The sequence below is a fragment of the Hippocampus bargibanti genome, linkage group LG02, assembly GCF_051943395.1.
Source record: "Hippocampus bargibanti isolate YZ-2025 linkage group LG02, ASM5194339v1, whole genome shotgun sequence".
Classification (NCBI taxonomy): Eukaryota; Metazoa; Chordata; class Actinopteri; order Syngnathiformes; family Syngnathidae; genus Hippocampus; species Hippocampus bargibanti.
The window spans coordinates 35,978,763-35,997,141 of record NC_142735.1 but is presented as its reverse complement, the minus strand read 5'-3'; the positions used below and the strand labels follow the sequence as shown (position 1 = coordinate 35,997,141).

Here is an 18,379-nt window from a genome sequence, read left to right as displayed (position 1 = left end):
ATAACCTCCCTCCTCTCCTTTTAAAATCGTACACTGAAATCAAATATTTTTGTTCAACTTGTCCCTTACAGTCCACAATATTTGTGTGCTCCAAGTGCGTCGGTGAAGCAAAAGCACAGAAACCAATTCGACTGACATAATTAATACTGAAAAAGAAACTGGTCCCTGAGACATTTGTTTAAAAACAAAAACAAGTTCTAATAAGGCACTGCTAAGAGTGCATGCGATGATCAAGTAGTTTACAAACAGGAACAGAGGCTTTCAGGAAAGAAAAATATATATATTTCATGTTTAGGGACTCAAAGTAGAAGATTTGAAAGAGATTTGATAACAAAACCAAACAATTAGCTCAAGCGCTAAAGCATGTCAAGCTCCGCTGTGGTTTCCATCTTCTGCATTTTGACTGGAGTTCCTGCAAGGTCCTCATCCTGGAACACATCAAGCATTTCAATAAATACAAAATAACTTGGTCAATACATCTGTGTAAGCTCTCAGTCGTATAGGAGTGGTCCATCGATGAGAAGGTTTCTTCAGACGTCATCTGTACTTCTTTCAAGGTGTCGGATGTTTCGCTTCTTATCCAAGAGGCTTCGTCAGCGAAAATTTTTTTGGCTGGTAGTTTTGGCCCTATATATACAGTAAAGTCTCGTTATATCGATATTCAAGGGAGTCCGAAAAAAATATCGATATAACCGGGACTATCGATATATCCGACCCTGTTTGCACGTAATTTTCTCCGTGCGTGCATAGAAATAGTATCGATATAACCGGGACTATCGATATATCCGATATCGATATAACGAGACTTTACTGTATATATATATATATATATATATATCCCTACTGTCCAGATGTGGCGGTGCCGGGGTATAGAGGACAAAAACAGTCGGCTGCCATTTTCTTGTTAGGAGAACGGGCTCGTTCGCAAACGACACATTACTCATTGTGGAAGCTCCGTGTGTATCCCGAAAAATAGTTTGTATGCCAAGGTAAAATGTTCATAAATTTAACGTTCGGAAACCGAAAAGTTCGTAAGCCAAGGGCTTCGTAAAGCGAGGTATCACTCTAATATGACAACACAAAGACACGGAGAGTCATTCAGTCTTCAGTGAGTGAGTGTAAATCTCACCTCTGGTGACAAGTTGAACGCGCATGTCCCATTGCCGGTATCTGACAATATGGGAAAGTCAATCTCAATGTCCATGACATCCTCAAAACGAAGTTCGTCCCTGGAAAAGTCAGATCACAAAACATGTGAAAAGAATCCCAAATGCTGCATTAAAGGACAACCGACAAGTTGTGTCCATCATTTGTAAAATGGCTTCAAATGACTTCTACTGAGCGTATTTGACAAACATTCCACCGCATATAGCGATATTTTACGTTTATAAGACTCGCGCTGAATATTCCGGAAGTCTTGTTTTTGAGTTGGTGACGAGTCCTCACGTGACGTCACTGAAGGAACGCCCCTGACCGAAAAAAGGACACATTGTAGCAGTCCTTTCATCACGTCAATGCATTTTGCTGTACTTGTTTGGTCTGAGAACTTTGTGTTGCACCAAAAAAAGAGGCAGAAGAGGGCGACAAAGCTCCGTGTAAAGAATTAATCAGCCGGTGGAAACGGGCTCCTTATACGGAGCTTTGTCGCCATTTTCTGCCTCTTTTTTAGTGCTACATTTTCCGCCCATATTGTCTCAAAATGGCACGGAATAAATTCTTTAATGGATTGCAAACATGTATGCTTTCTTCTTCAGAACTATTTGAATCATATTCATCACTGGAGGTGTAACAAGAAAGCATATTCTCCCAATCTGAAGCCATTGTTTTGATTCCCAGCAAGGCAAGACATCAAGACGAACAAGTGGGCGGGACATTCTGAAACTGGCCACTTCCGGGTTTATTTTTGTGTGTGCAGATTTTGGACACTTGAAGTCATTTTTTTATTGGTGTTTTGCATTTGACCAAAAATATCATCCTGCGTGTTTTGGCTATTTTAGCTGCTATAAAACGTTTTTTTTTTATGTCAGTTCGGAAACAAAAAAGTGACGTCGGTTGTCCTTTCAAATAAAAAGCGTCACGTTTGCTTACACGTGAGTGCCGTTGACTTCTCCTCCGTCTTCTGTCGGTGGGTCCCACGCGTGGAGCTTGACCTTCCACAGCTTGATCTGCTGGTCCCAGGAACGCCGACTGTACTTCCTGAACTTATTGGGAGTTTTGGGATGAACGCCGGGCTGTCGCATGTGCCTGGCAAAGGTAGAGAAACTCGTTTCCATCCGCAGTTTTCGTATTGCATTTATTACTACGGTGAACTTATGATCAAGGGTATGTATGAACTGGATAGCTAGCTAGAAGGATGGTTATATAGCTAATGGATAACTAGCTAGAGGGCTAATGAATGGCTGTTGAGATAGCTAGCTAGCAAGATGGCTGTCTCGATAGCTATCTATTGGCTTCACTTGTCACTTCTTTTTATTTATCTCACTATTTGCTATCTAGCTGGCAAGCTATCTATTAGCTCGGTAGCGGCGGCCAGAGAGGAGTAGCTGGAAAAGGTGGTGGGCAGGGTGCGGAGGGTCCAGTAGGATTTTCTACGCCCTTGTTTAGATTCTTGCTAGCTTCTAGATACCTAATAGTTAGAAAGCTATCCAGCCAGCTAGGTAGCTAGCTCATAGATAGAAAAACGGTAGCACACTTATCTCTTTCTTCTACGCTCATAACGACTCTCTAACATTTGGATGCCATCGTTACTTACAGAACTTGCTACTGACGAGAACGACCCTAATACAACTGCTAGAATACGCTAAACAAGCAAGCTAATGTGGCTAATGTTTGCTATCATTTAGCGTTAAAAAAATGAATACATACAAGTTTATAACACCAATGTGTGTGTTTATATGGACCTACTTGGGAACTTCTTTGATATATCGATCATAGGCCAGCGTATTCTTGCCGTAGTTGATCTGTTTCTGTCGTCGTAGCAACACAGCCTCGTCCATTTCTACGTTGTCCCCCTCTTTGGAGTCGCAGCTGCGGAATTATTTAGAAAAAAAAATGAAGTGGTGCCGAAATGGACTGGTAAATGCTTCGGAGAGGTAACACACCTGCCCGAAGAGCCAGAAGATGTCTTCCTCTCTCTTTGGGTGACTTCTGCAGCAAGTATCCTCCTCCTATAACTGAACAAGTGGATATACGATGGATTACAAATAGCCGATTGCTAATATTTAAAACATTTGATAGGAAAATGTATTGAATTGATTCCATTTTGGAAGTATGACAGAAGTGTGATATGCATGAGTTACCATATTTTCTGCACTATAATGCGCACCTAAAAGAACATGTTTTTTTTATGAGGACCTGGGAACGGATTATTCTCATTTTAATGGTTTCCTATGGGACATTAATTTTTGGGATACACACTTTTCGCCTCACACACTCTGTCTCGGAACCAATTACGTTCATAAGCCAAGGTATTACTGTATGACAGAAGTGTGATATGCATGAGTTACCGTATTTTCTGCACTATAAGGCGCACATAAAAGAAAATATTTTTATGGGAACCTGGGAACGGATTATTCTCATTTTAATGGTTTCCTGTGGGAAATTAATTTTTGGGATACACACTTTTCGCCTCACACACTGTCTCGGAACCAATTACGTTCATAAGCCAAGGTATCACTGTATGACAGAAGTGCAACAACAACAAATACGGTAACTCATGCATAATGCTGTTAAAGCGCTATATAAACCAATATGTATGTATGTATTGCATTGTATTTTGGACAGCCGCCCTCATTTCAAGCTCACAAAACTCCAGACCCATATAACTTAAAAAATAACTCTTTTTTTTCCATGTTAGCGCTTTGTTCCAGCTTCAGCTGTTGTTAAAGCGCTATATAAACCAATATGTATGTATGTACCGCATTGTATTTTGGACAGCTGCCCTCATTTCAAGCTCACATAACTCCAGACCCATATCATTTAGGAATTAACTCATTTTTTTCTGATGAAAGAAGACAGTCTAAGGTTTCTTATGCTGAATTGAATGTTTATGTAGTCCTAAAACTCAATACAGGTAACATCCAACTTACGACCAGCTCGACTTACGACCACGACCTCCAGACCCTTTTTTTTAATTCTATGCCTGCCACCGCCACGCGCTAGCTGGCCGCTGTTTGTTTGCCTCCCACGAGGCGGTGGTATTTGCCTTGTGTCCATGTTAGCGCTTTGTTTTTAAAGCTCTATATAAAACAATTTGTATATATTGCATTGTATTTTTGGACACCTGCCCCAATTTCAAGCTCATATAACCCCAGACCCATATAATTTAGGAATTAACACTTTTTTTTCCCTGATGAAAGAAGAGAATCTAAGGTTTCTAACGCTGCTATGAATGTTTATGTAGTCCTAAAACTCAATATTTTGTGGGTCCTGGAATTCCAGTGACAATGACAAAAACCCTGGCACTGGACATATTTTTGCACATCGTCTAGCAGTGAATGAGTTAACGAAATGGGAGTCTCCATTTGCTTTTTATGGACAACGCCGTTTACCTCATAACAGAAAGCAAACTGTAACTCGTTATCTCAATGCACGCAAGAAGGTCTGCAAAACACAAGGCAAGAGATAATGCCACAAAGTGTGATGAAGCAATATGGTTTATAATAATAATACGATACTGAAATAGAACAACCTTTCCACAAGACCAGTGGAAGTGCCAGGGTTTTTGTCATTGTCGCTCGAATTCCAGGACACACTATTTATTAGCTATATGGCTATCTATATATATATATAATAATAATCCATTTCATTTTTAAGCGCCTTTCAAAACTCTCAAGGTCACTTTAGTCACAGGATCGGTTTTTCTGCGGTTGAGAAGCGGCAGCCACATGTGCCAGCGTTCACTCAACCCGGAAGTAACTCAAATAGATAGAAAGCTAGCCAGCTAGCTAACAGATAGATAATAGATAGCCAGATAGACAGTTAGCTAACTCACTAGACAGCCATATAGCTAATAAATAGCCAGCTACATAGCTAGCTAGCCAGATAGCTCATAATAATAATAATAATAATACATTTCATTTCTAAGCACCTTTCAAAACACTCAAGATAGCAAATGGATAGCAAATAGATAGCCAGCTAGGTAGCTAGCTAATAGATAGCAAATATATTGCCAGCTAGGTAGCCAGCTAATAGATAGAAAATGGATAGCACATAGATAGCTAGCTAGGTAGCTAGACAGATACCTAATCAAAAGCAAATAGATAGCAAAAGGATAGGAAGCTATGTAGCTGGCTAATATCTATCTAGTTAGCTAACTGTCTTCCTGGCTATCTATTTGCTATCTATTGGCTATCTGTCTAGCTAGCTAGATATGTAGCTGGCTATTTATTAGCTATATGGATATCTGGCTAGTTAGCTAACTGTCCAGCTGGCTATTTATTAGCTATCTGTTATCTAGCTGGCTAGCTTTCTATCTATTTATAATAATAATAATAATAATAATAATCCATTTCATTTCTAAGCGCCTTTCAAAACTCTCAAGGACACTTTACCGCTGCATGTCTCTCTGCACATTTCTCCTCATCTCGTCATCCTCCACCTGGCTTCCCCAGTCGGTCCGTCGAGCGATCCGAGACACCGGACCTCTGCTTTCTGGAGTGGTAAAACTGGAAAGGAAAAAAATGGGAAAACAAGGAAGACTTAAAAACTCGTAGAACGGTTAGATTCTCTTCTTTCATCAGAAAAAAAATAGTTAATTCCTAAATTATATAGGTCTGCAGTTATCTGAGCTTGAAATGACGGTGGTTGTCCAAAATACAATGCAGAGGCGTAGAACTCACTAGACAGTAATACAATACAATACAAGGCGTAGAATTAAAATGTTAAAAATAGGGTCTGGGGGTCGTGGTCGTAAGTATGGGTGGTCGTAAGTCGAGTCGGTCGTAAGTCGGACGTTACCTGTACATACATATTGGCTTGTATAGGGCTTGAACAACAGTTGAAGCTGGAACAAAGCACTAACATGGAAAAAAAGGGAAATGCTGCCACCTTGTGCAAGGGAAAAAAACATTGCCAGAGGTCTGGCCAGCGTTTTATCGGCACTCAAGCTTGCTGGCTAACTAGCTGGCTACCTATTTGCTATCTAGTAATCAGCTAGCTATCTTGCACATCCTCTTGGGTCACCGTTGCTGGCTACCTAGCTGGCTATCTATTTGCGATCTAGCTGGCTATCTGTTAGTTATGTATTAGCCAGCTAGCTAACTTGATCTATTTGAGTTATTCCTGTTTGAACGGGGTTACCGTTGCTGGCCACCTAGCTAGGTATCTATTTGATATCTATTAGCTGTCTAACTAGCTACCTACCTATTAGTCATCTATTAGCTAGATAGCTAACTTGATCTATTTGAGTTATTCCCGATTGAACGGGGTCACCGTTTCTGGCTACCGAGCTAGCTGTTAGTTGTCGAACTAGCTAACTAGCTAGTTAGCTATCTATTAGGCATCTATTAGCTAACTAATTTGATCACTTTGAGTTACTCCCAGTTGAACGAAGTCACAGTTGCTGGCTACCTAGCTAGATATCTATTAGCTGTTTAACTAGCTACCTATCTATTAGTCATCTATTAGCGAGCTAGCTAACTTGATCTATTTGGATTATTCCTGGTTGAACGGGGTCACCGTTTTTGGCTACCTAGCTAGCTATCTAGTTGCTATCTATTAGCTGTCTAAATAGCTAGCTAGCTATCTAGCTAACTTGCTCTATTTGAGTTATTCCTGGTTGAGTGAACCTTGAGAGTTTTGAAAGGCGCTGATAAATGAAATGTATTATTATTATTATTATCTAGCAAAAAATAAATACATTTGGGAATGGCGCTCTACGTCATATTTTCAATCCCCGAATAAATCCGAGAATGGCAGTGAATGAGTTAATTGCAACCTTGGTACAAACCTGGCGTTTCTGTTGTTCGTGTCATCTTGGCCATCGTCGTCGTTACTCTTCTTGGACCGCAAGCTTCCATCAATGCCGCGTTTTCTGCTATGAGACCACCGTGATGGGCCTTCAGACCTACAAAATGGAGGGTGGAGGGTTAGTAGCTATCTAGCTGGCTTCTCGCTAGCTAGCTATTTGCTATCTAGCTCCCTAGCTGGCTTGCTAGCTATCTATTAGTTATATAGCTAGCTGTATAGCTGGCTATCAGCTATCTATTAGCTCGCTTTCTATCTATTTGAGTGGCTTCCGGGTTGAATGAAGGCTGGCGCGTGTGGCTGCCGCTGCTCATCCACAGAAAAACTTATCCTGTGACTGTGAAGTGAAATGTATTATTATATTCGTATTAATATACTTGCTGAAATTGCGATAAATGAAGCCTGCCTGAAAATGTTGTTCATCACTTCTCTGAATGAATTAAGCTAGCTAGCAATCTATTTGCGATCTATAAGCCATCTAACTATCTATCTATTAGTTATCTGTTAGCTAGCTAGCTAACTTGATCTATTTGAGTTATTCCCGGCTGAGTGAACGCTGGCGCATGTGGCTGCCGCTGCTCACCCACAGAAAAATTGATCCTGTAAAGCAACCTTGAAAGTTTTGAAAGGCGCTGATAAATGAAATGTATTATTGTTATTATTTATGAATTGACCTTTTAAATTTCATTGACCGAATTATTGTTAATTCTGCACTGTCATGTTACTCAAGCCTATGTACTTGCGTACCTGTGAAGTACATATAAATCTACATTTTCTTCTATCACTACAGATTTTTTATTTAAAAAACATTTAGACATTTGTATAAATAAAACTATTTCTGTAAAATTGCTTTATTGACAGTAAATGTCAGTAAATAGATTTGTTGTAATATTGTATGATTGAACAATAATGCCTGAGAAATTATTTATGCTAGGTTGCGCTACATACAATGACAACAAAAGTCATTCTTCCATTTTAGAATTCATGATGCGGCTGAAGACATTTTTTGTTCTTTGATTGAACCAGGGTATATACCAATAAATTTATATTCTTTAAAAAAACAAAGTTAATTTTGTTTCATTTTACGTCCGCTATATAAAACGTAAAATGAGCCACCATTTTGAAAGGGCAGACGCCATTATTTGGAAGATTGACAGGTACGGCATTAAATTGGAGACAACAAATGCCTGGGCAGAAAATATATGTATTCCACGTTTGGATAAAAGAAACAGTGTGTTGGTTTCCACACCATCTCATTATTTAATACATACGTATACGAGTTGTGAACTAAAGAATACAGAAAGGCGTCTTTCGATGAAGAGAACCAGAGGCCATTTGCTTCTCCCGCCATTTGCTTTTTCATTCAATTCGCTGTTGGTGCAACCGGCTAAGTTTTGCGTCGCAAGAGACAAATAAAAGTAACAAAAAACGCGCTTCTTTCTTTTCTCGTCACGTAGTAAGATGTTTATTCACAACTCGCCGTGTTCAAGTCCGCCAATTTTGAATGTAAGCACAAAATGGGTTTGTTTTGGCACACATAAGGACGGACGAGCTAGCTCAACTAGGCCGTGAAAGTAAGACAAACTAACATCACTTTAGCAGCACATGCAAGTTTATTTAACGTTACGTTGCAAGTCTAAGTGCGCATTCACTACGCATTCATCAAACTGTTTAAGCGATCCCAAACCAACAACGACTCCATTCTTGCCCATCTTCTTCCAAAACACAGCAGAAACCATAAACGTGCAACTCCATTGGGTTACCTGTCCTCCAGTTCCGTGTTGTTTCCGTCACATCTTCTACTTCTGGTCAAATGAGACATTTTGTTGCTATTTATAAGTTAACGTGGTAACAAAGCGTGAGGGGAACCTTGCAAGGTCTGCCGGTCAACAAACACCCGCCAACACTGGGAGATCCGCCGCCAACAGCGTCACATGACCGGAAAAGGCGGTCCTAATAATCCTAAAATAAAATGGAAAAAATCACGTGATTTGTGACGTTACTCCGTAAACAACTGGCATCTCCTATATTTTTTTAACCGTTTTTTTAAACAAAACGTTTTCTATTTTATTAACATGCAATTTTCGCGCCGAACATCCGAGTGCCATCGTGTCTATGTGCCTCCCCACTGATTATATAGAAACAGCGAGTTATTATTATTTTGTTCAATTAAAATTTATAAAAGCATATCCGCTTTTCACGATAGTGGACAAGATGTCGCAAATACTTGAACATTTCTGTCTTGGTTCGCCTTAAGTTAAATATATTGTTCACACTGCACTTGGGAGTTGAACGTCATCACGCCGTGCAATCTCGATTATTATATTATTGCAAATAATGTATGGCGTACTACAAATTTTATGCAGGAAAAAAAATAATAAAATTGTGAACCAATTTCCAAAGGCCATTTTGGCTGAGATCCAGAGGGTCTCAACTGCTGGTAGCCGACGACAATGCTGCCGCCGATCGCTACTATTGACACGGCAAACCAGTAAAAGTAATCCTCAATATTATTATTATTTATTATTATTGTTGTGGTGGTTACTGTTATTATTGTAAATCATAATAAGCAGTACTATCGATATAACCAATATCGATATAACGAGACTTTACTGTATATCAAACATTTTCCATATATATATATATAAGGTGCACCAGAGTATAAGCCGCACCCCTTAGAAATGGTGTATGTTCAAACTTGTTCCACATACAGGTATCATCCGACTTACGCCCAGCTCGAGTTACGACCACCCGTACTTATGACTTCCAAACCCTATTTTTAAAATAGAAAAGACTTACGACCATTTCGACTTCCGACCACTTGGTCGGAACGGAACTTGGTCGTAAGTCGGATGTTACCTGTATAAGGCACATTTGACTATAAGGCGCACCCCCAATGAATGGTGGATTTTCAAACCTTTTCCATGTATAAAGCGCAACATATAAGCCGCACCCCCTACGAATGGTGTATTTTCAAACTTGCTCCATATATAAGGCGCACCGGAGTATATGGAGCACCCCCAAAGAATGGTGTTTGTTCAAACCTGCTCCATATATAAGGTGCACCAGAGTATAAGCCGCACCCCTTAGAAATGGTGTCTGTTCAAACCTGCTCCATATATAAGGCGCACCTCATAGGAATGGTGTATGTTCAAATGTTTTCCATGTATAAGGCGCACCCCCAATGAATTGTGTATTTTCAAACTATGTACTTCCATATATAAGGTACACCAGAGTATAAGCTGCACCCCCTAGGAATGGTGTATTTTCAAACTTGTTCCATATATAAGGTGCACCAGAGTATAAGCCGCACCTTCAACGAATGAAAAAAGTTTTCCAAATATAGAAATATGTTTTCCAAATACAGTAAAGTCTCGTTACATGGAACTTGGACACCCTCTTCTGGCTCTTTCTGGTGCAACACAATGTTTTCAGACCAAACTAGCATTGACGTGATGAAAGGACTGCTACAATGTGTCCTTTTTTTCGGTCAGGGGCGTTCCTTCAGTGACGTCACGTACGGACTCGTCACCAACTCAAAAACAAGACTTCCGGAATATTCAGAGCGAGTCTTAAAAGGTAAAATATAGCTACAGTAAAGTCTCGTTATATCGATATTCTCGGGAGTCGGAAAAAATATCGATATATCCGATCCTGCGGGCATGTAATTTTCTCCTTGCGTTCATAGAAATAGTATCGTAATAAGCGGTACTATCGATGTAACCGATATTGATATAATGAGACTTTACTGTATAAGGCACACCACATTATAAGGCGCTAAACTCGAGGCTGGGGTTACACAATACTTCTCCGGGGGCAATTGGACGGTACTTGTGAGACCTGTTGTGGCTCAATATAACAATAATAATAATTTCATTTCTCAGCGCCTTTCAAAACTGTCAAGGTTACTTTACAGTCACAGAATAATTTTCTGTGGGTGGGCAGTGGCGGCCACACGCGCCAGCGTTCACTCAACCCGGAAGTTAAAAGATAGAAAGCTAGCGAGCCAGCTAGGAAATAGCTAATATAGCCAAAAGATAGCTAGCCACCTAGATAGCTCTATAGCTAATAGCTAGCTAGATAGTTAGCTAATACACTGAATGTCACTATTAAATACACAGATAGAAAGCTAGCTAGCTAGCCAGCTCGTAGCTAGCTAATAGATAGCCAAAACAGATAGCTAGCAATATAGCTAGCCATTTAGATGTATATGATTTCAACATATAAGGCGCCCCCAACGTATAAGCCGCATGGTCAACTTTTGAGGAGAATGAAGTCTTTTGGGTGTGCCTTATACACCAGAAAATACAGTATATAAAAAAAACTTCTGACTTTTATGCTGGTTATGATGTATGTACTGTAATAACGAGGAACACATGTTTTAAGAACCTGGATTTTATTACTTTATCATGTGAAAACTTCCGCACCAAAAAAAGTGTAATTTTAACATTTTATTTACATAAAGTGGCCTTCAACCTGCGTCCATAATTTGTAAAATCGCATGTTGTGCATTTTCTGCGCGCTATATTGGAGTCCAGACGGCTCCAATTGATACGGAAGGACTTCTTGAATCGATTGCAAACATTTATGCTTTCCTCTTCAGAACTACAGTGAGACCTCAATTTACGAACTTAATTGGTTCCCAGATAGAGTGTGTAAGGTGAAAAGTGTGTATCTCAAAAAAGAAATTCCCATAGGAAACCATTAAAATGGGAATAATCCGTTCCCGGGTTTCCATAAAATATTCTTTTCAACTATATAAGCCTTAAAACTACACACAACATACCTTATTCTATGTATAATAAATGTGCGATTGTATTGTAATGAAAGAAATACACTGAATTGTATCATAAAGTCACTTTGTTTACATTTGTGATGGTCATTTATGGCTTGATGGACTGGCGTTGGAGGTCGAAGGTGAAAGGGAATTGCTGTTTGGAAAGAGAGGTGCATTACATGACGACTGTAATTAAAGAAATAAACTGTGCTGTAAAATAAAGTTTTATTTACCTTTTTGATGGTCGTTGATGGCTTATGGAAGGAGAGTCACCTTCCATAAGGACTGTTGGTAACTTAACCTCTGGTGCTGTTCGGTCGTGTGCTTCCGCCGAAGATTACTCCGCGAGCCGTGGTGGGTGTGTATTATGAAAATAGTGCTTATTATAAGGTTTAATTTTCAGAAATTTGAAGTTTGTAAGACGAAAAGTTTGTAAGTTGAGGTCTCACTGTATTTGAATCGTATTCATAACTGGATGAGTAACAAGAAAGCATCTTTTTCCGAATATGAACTCTTTGACGCCATTGTTTTGATTCTGGAGCAAGGCAGTTTGTAAAGGAGTATCCTGGCGTGATGTCACGAACAAGGGGCGGGACTTTCTGAATCTGCCCAGTTTCCGACCTCATTTTGTGGCAGTTTTGGGACACTTTTTCACTCATTTTTATTGGTGTTTTGCATTTGACTAAAAATCTCATCCTGCGTTTTTTAGATGCTATAAAACGTTTTTCTGATGTCAGGAAACAAACAAAAAAATGGTGTCGGTTGTCTTTTAAACGCAGACTTCCAGCAAGACGTTTTTGATAAGTTAACATTTATTCCAGCTACTTGTACATCCATCTTTGTGACATCAGTGAATAAACTTGAATGTTGAGCACCGGAAGGTCTTGTGATGTGATTGCTCCAAAATGGCGACGGCGTTTAGTGTTGAAAAACCACTTCAGGATGAGGTTTGTTACATGATGAGAGGCAGTTTGGACACATTCAGGCAAACATTTTGGCGTAGATTTTCTTTTCTTTCTCCTTCTCCTGCTGGACTTGGAGTTGTACGCGCTTCATCTCGTTGCTGATGGCTGCCGGAAAACGGAAACAAAATTCTGGCTCCTTGATGCTAGTAATACATGCTCTGCGGTCATTTGAATCACAGTGTAAAGTGTTGCAGACTATGAAATGACCAGCGGTGACAGAATCATTAAACATGAGAGGGATCAAATACAGGTAACATCCGAGTTACGACCGGCACACGTTACGACCACCTGTACTTACGACCACCAGACCCCCTTTTTTAATGTACGCCTGGCACCGCAAAGTGCAAGCAGCCGGCAATGCATACTACAATTTTGGCCAGCCAGCATGTCACACACTCGCACAGCAATCTACCGCGTGACTACACTCAATACGGTAGTTATACAGTGCAGATACCGTCTCCTTTCATCACTTTGCTGCTGTGAAATGTCAATTTGTCCACTGCGAGACTATTAAAGGCTAATCCAATCCACCTTGAGGTGATGTTTATCGTGCACAATTTGTCAAGAAAAATGAGGAAAATGTTCACCTTTGTCCTCCGGAGCGATTCCCTGAGCTGTCTTCAGATCCGACTGCAAAGAAAATGGAGGACGTAACATCGCACGTATGGCCATTTCAGTGTGTAAAGCAAAAAGTGTGTATCCCAAAAATTAATTTCCCATAGGAAACCATTAAAATGAGAATAATCCGTTCCCAGGTCCCCAAAAAATATAACTTTCTACTTTCTAAGCCTTAAAACGGCACAGAATATACATGATTTTATGTATAATAAATGTGCTATGGTATCATAATGAAAGAAATAAAACTGTACTTTATAATAAAGTCATTTTATTGACCTTTGTGATGGTTGTTAATGGCTTGATGGAATGGAGTGGCCGCTTTCATCAGCATGAAACACTTGATGAGGAACGTAGCCTTCTTCTTCCACCATCTTGAGGAATGATCCCTTGTAGGTGCTTTCTCTGCGATAATTTTACCTCGTGCTTCATCAATTGTGTTCTGTTTTGCTGGGTTGATAGCTTTTTGCATCAAGTGTACAGATGGCTTGTGCGGGTTATTTGTGGAGCCTGATTGATGGGAATTTTAACCTTCCAGTCTACACTCTGCTTTTGAACTATCAAAGTTCAAACGAGTCCAAATTTCACTGTTTTCTATCCATTTTAACACTTTCTCTGTCGTCTGCCTGTCTCTTTAATGTAACCCCCCCCCCCCCCCCACACTGCGTTCTTGACCAATCACGTGGCTTTAACCGAAGACTGGGGGCGGGAAATAGAGGACAAAAACAGTCAGCTGGCATCTTGTTGTTAGGAGAATGGGCTCGTTCGCGAACGATACATCATTTATAATGGCGCTCCGTGTGTATCCCGAAAAATAGTTTGTATGCCAAGGTAAAATGTTCATAAATTGAACGTTCGCAAAGCGAAAAGTTCGTAATCCAAGGGGTTCGTAAAGCGAGGTATCACTGTATTCAACATGTTACCATGGCTTTGCCGTACTCCTTGAGGCCTTGCCAGGCTTGAGCCCGCCGGAAAAGAGCCTTGGTGTTGCCTTTATCCAACTCCAGCGCCTACCGATACAAAAAAAAAAAAAAAAAAAAAACGGCACACAAGTTAGCTCAATCATGGCGTCACGGCGCCATTTCGCGGGCGTCCACGCCGGACCTTGTCGCAGCTGTCCGCGGCCTCCCGCCACATCTGCAGTTTGAGTTTACAGGCCGCCGTGTTGAGGTAGCAGCCTAACATGGCGCTCAGCATTTTCTTTTCCGCTGGAGATTCTTCTACGTGGTCCTGCCAAACCTCGGCGCACGTCTCCAAGTACCTGCGGAAACACACGCGTGCACGTGTGACCTTGAGGCTTCGTTTGTCTTGGATCTAGCTAGCTATCTAACAGCCAGCCAGCATGTTACACACTCACACAGCAATCTACTGCGTAACTACACTCAATGTAGTAGTTAGAGCAGATACCGTCTCGGCAATATCTCCCTTTTTAATTCTACCTACGCCTGCTACCTAGCTAGCTTTCAATCTAATTGAGTTACTTCCGGGTTGAGTGAACGCTGGCGCATGTGGCCGCCGCTGCTCACCAACGCAAAAAACAACCCTGTGACTATAAAGTGACCTTGAGAGTTTTGAAAGGCGCTCATAAATGAAATGTATTATTGTTGTTATTATTAATAGTTATCTATTAGCTAGCTAGCTTTCTATCTATTGAGTTACTCCTGGGTTGAGTGAACGTTGGCGCGTGTGGCTGCCGCTGCTCACCCACAGAAAAACTGATCCTGTGACTGTAAAGTGACCTTGATTGTTTTGAAAGGCGCTTCGAAATGAATACGCGATGATACGCTTCATGGTGAGACGTTAACCTGAGAGCTTTGCTGTATTTATTGATGGCGGCATCCCAGTCTTGATTCTTAAAAAGGTTGTTTCCGATCTTCTTGATGTCTTCGGCCACCGACACCACTTTGTCCACCTGGAAGGTGGGCGGAGTCAAAAGTTGAACATTTTCAGCCATTTTGTGCTATAATAATAATAATAATAATAATAATAATAATAATAATAATAATGATGACAATGTTAATAATAATGACTGGCTGTCTATTGGCTATCTGGTGCCTGGCTAGCTGGCGATCTATTAGCTATTTATGAGCTAGCTGGCTGACTATCTATTAGCTATCTAGTGGCTACCTAGCTAGTTGGCCGGCTATCTATTGGCTGGCTGACTATCTGTTAGCTAGCTAGCTTTTTATCTATTGAGTTACTTCCGGGTTGAGTGAACGCTGGCGTGTGTGGCTGCCGCTGCTCACCCACAGAAAAACTGATCCAGTGACTCTAAAGTGACCTTGAGAGTTTTGAAAGGTGCTTACAAATGAAATGTATTATTTTTAATAATATTATTGTTGTTGTTGTTATTATTATTATTATGATTATTGTTGTTGCTATTATTGTTATTATTATTATTATTAATATTATTATTGTTGTTGTTATATTATTATTATTGCTGTTGTTATTATTATTGTTATTATTGTTGTTATTATTATTGTTGTTGTTGTTATTATTATTGTTGTTGTTATTATTATTATTGTTGTTGTTATTGTTATTATTATTGTTGTTGTTGTTATTGTTATTATTATTATTATTAATATTATTATTGTTATTATTATTGTTGTTGTTATTGTTATTATTATTGTTGTTGTTATTATTGTTGGTATTGTTGTTATTATATTATTGTTATTTTTATTATTATTATTGTTGTTGTTATTATTGTTATTATTATTGTTATTATTATTGTTGTTATTATTATTGTTATTATTGTTGGTATTATTGGTATTATATTATTGTTATTATTATTATTATTATTATTATTAATAATATTATTATTATTGCTAATGTTGTTATTGTTATTATTATTGTTGTTATTGTTATTATTATTGTTGTTATTGTTATGATTATTGTTGTTGTAATTATTATTGTTATTATTGTTGGTATTATTGTTATTGTTATTATTATTAATAATATTGTTATTATTGTTGTTATTGTTATTATTGTTCTGCTTCTTATGGTAAATAAATGCAAAATCAATCAATCAATGGTACGTACATCTTTGAAGTCAAGGTCCGAGTCCTCCGGAAAGTCGTGGTGGGCGTCGCCGGTGCCGTCAGAGGGGGCGTCGCCCCAGCTGTCGCCGTCCTTGTGCTCGCCGCAGTCGGCAATCACGCATGGCTGAAAAGATCAAAGGTCGCAGGTGGCAAAACAGATCGCTTTGGGGTCCGTCTCGATGGCGTCGTAGGGTGTTTACCTTGACGGGAACGTCGTCGCGGGTGTCGACGGCCTCCAGCTGTTTGACCACGCCCATTCCCTTCAGGACTTGTCCGAAGACCACGTGTTTGCCGTCCAGGTGCGGCGTGGGCACCGTGGTGATGAAAAACTGCGAGCCGTTGGTGTTGGCCCCCGCGTTGGCCATGCTTAACAGGCCCACTTGATCATGCTTGACGATATGCACGCAATGACGCATTAGAACAAGGGCGGAGGAGGTGATTATTTATTGCCCCATTTACTTGTTTTTTTCCCATCTAATCAATTGACCGTTCTTTTGGTGCTTTTTTTGGGGTCATTTTCTCTCTAATCTTTGTGCTAGTTTAGGTGGTTCTCTATTGTTTATACAGTGAAACCTTGGCTTACGAACTTAATTGGTTCCCAGACAGAGTGAGTAAGGCGAAAAGTGTGTATCCCCCCCAAAAAAAAATGTATGCTAAGGTAAAATGTTCATAAATTTAACGTTCGTAAACCAAAAAGTTCGTAATATTATTATTATTTTATAGTTGTAAAATTGCGACATGTTTACCTTGTAGTGAAAGTTTTCATCATCAAACTTCTCCCCGTAAATGCTCTCGCCTCCGGTGCCATTCTGGTTGGAAAAGTCCCCACCCTGGATCATGAACTTCTTAATAACTATCGAGGAAAGTCAACACACGGTCCGAATTTTATTATTATTATTATTATTAAAAAAAAATGCAATGATCAATGACATCACGGCATATACTTCTGTGGAAAGGGCATCCTTTGAAGTGCAGGGCTTTCCCTGTGGATTTCCCCAAGCCTTTCTCGCCAGTGCAAAGGGCTCGGAAGTTCTCCGCCGTCTTGGGTGTGATGTCAACGAACAGCTCCAGGACAATCCGACCGGCTAAAACCAAGAAAAAAAAAACATGACAAATCAGAATATTACAAGATCTACATTGCCCAATTCAGTTACCACCAATGACAACATTTTTATGAATGCAAGTGTTGTGAGCTTGCTAAATGATTAGAACATCGCTTTATTTATATCATTTTATTATCATTATATTATATCTATCATTTATTTATTATTATGTATGGCATGCCAAAGTCATCAAATGCACGAGGCGTGTGCACCAAATGGTCGTGTTTGAATATTTAGCATTATAAAGCTATATTCACACGTTAACAATCTATGAAATGAATAAATTACAACACGTAGTTTGCATCGGTTGCTACACGAACACTTATTAGAACGCTAAAGCGTATCGGATGAATTTCGAACGATGCTAACAAAAAGAGCAACATTTCCTTCAATTTTTCATTCTAATTTAAAAGCATTCTAACCTCTCGCGCCGCCAACGTCAACGTCGAAGAAAACGCGAGGGTTTACGGGGTTGGCCGGCTTGCTCGTGGGCACTGGCTGTGACATTTTCTAACACTTTATTTCAAACTGTTTGCCTACGTTAGCTTAGCAACAGAGCAGCCGACCGGCGTGTCACTCAGAGAGGAAGAAAGCGTGTGAAAGACACCGGATGTGGCGATTTTAGGGTATGTCAAAATAAGAGTATTTCCCCGTATCAAAATTTAAAGGACAACCGACGCCTATGGACAAGGTGTATCCATAATTTGTAACATCGCTTCAAATGACTTCTACTAAGTGTATTTTACAAATATTCCACCGCACATAGCTATATTTTACCTTTTAAGACTCGCGCTGAATATTCAGGAAGTCTTGTTTTTTGAATTGGTGACAATTTCTGACGTGACGTCACGTCAGGAACACCCCTGACCGAGAAAGCGACACACAATGCATTTTGGGTATTTTGTTTGGTCTGAA

General features: G+C 39.8%; 2 protein-coding genes across 2 annotated transcripts; both read right to left on the bottom strand.

Moving 5' to 3' along the window:
- Nucleotides 1-8,880, bottom strand: LOC148902557 (histone RNA hairpin-binding protein-like). The gene is made up of 8 exons (XM_089018675.1): nucleotides 8,730-8,880; nucleotides 6,950-7,066; nucleotides 5,553-5,666; nucleotides 3,102-3,173; nucleotides 2,905-3,027; nucleotides 2,089-2,244; nucleotides 1,130-1,229; nucleotides 1-428 (listed from the first exon to the last, which is right to left on the bottom strand). Exons 1-8 carry the CDS (start codon nucleotides 8,786-8,788, stop codon nucleotides 357-359), a joined length of 813 nt encoding a protein of 270 aa, XP_088874801.1. The 5' UTR covers nucleotides 8,789-8,880; the 3' UTR covers nucleotides 1-356.
- Nucleotides 8,881-12,537: 3,657 nt separating this feature from the next.
- ppid (peptidylprolyl isomerase D) lies at nucleotides 12,538-18,061 on the bottom strand. Its single transcript, XM_088991191.1, has 10 exons — nucleotides 17,887-18,061; nucleotides 17,306-17,446; nucleotides 17,108-17,214; nucleotides 16,562-16,750; nucleotides 16,363-16,485; nucleotides 15,129-15,235; nucleotides 14,428-14,584; nucleotides 14,247-14,333; nucleotides 13,296-13,338; nucleotides 12,538-12,813 (listed from the first exon to the last, which is right to left on the bottom strand). The coding sequence occupies exons 1-10, from the start codon at nucleotides 17,969-17,971 to the stop codon at nucleotides 12,725-12,727; spliced, it is 1,128 nt and encodes a 375-aa protein (XP_088847317.1). The 5' UTR covers nucleotides 17,972-18,061; the 3' UTR covers nucleotides 12,538-12,724.
- Nucleotides 18,062-18,379: the final 318 nt, after the last annotated feature.

Coding starts and splice junctions, on each gene's coding strand:
- LOC148902557 (XM_089018675.1), bottom strand. CDS start 8,788: ATGTCTCATTTGACCAGAAGTAGAAGATGTGACGGAAACAACACGGAA. Junction 7,067..8,729: donor AACACGGAACTGGAGGACAG/GTAACCCAATGG, acceptor TCCATTTTGTAG/GTCTGAAGGCCCATCACGGT. Junction 1,230..2,088: donor GAAGTCAACGGCACTCACGT/GTAAGCAAACGT, acceptor TGACTTTTCCAG/GGACGAACTTCGTTTTGAGG.
- ppid (XM_088991191.1), bottom strand. CDS start 17,971: ATGTCACAGCCAGTGCCCACGAGCAAGCCGGCCAACCCCGTAAACCCT. Junction 16,751..17,107: donor ATGAAAACTTTCACTACAAG/GTAAACATGTCG, acceptor CATATCGTCAAG/CATGATCAAGTGGGCCTGTT. Junction 14,334..14,427: donor CCGCGGACAGCTGCGACAAG/GTCCGGCGTGGA, acceptor TTGTATCGGTAG/GCGCTGGAGTTGGATAAAGG.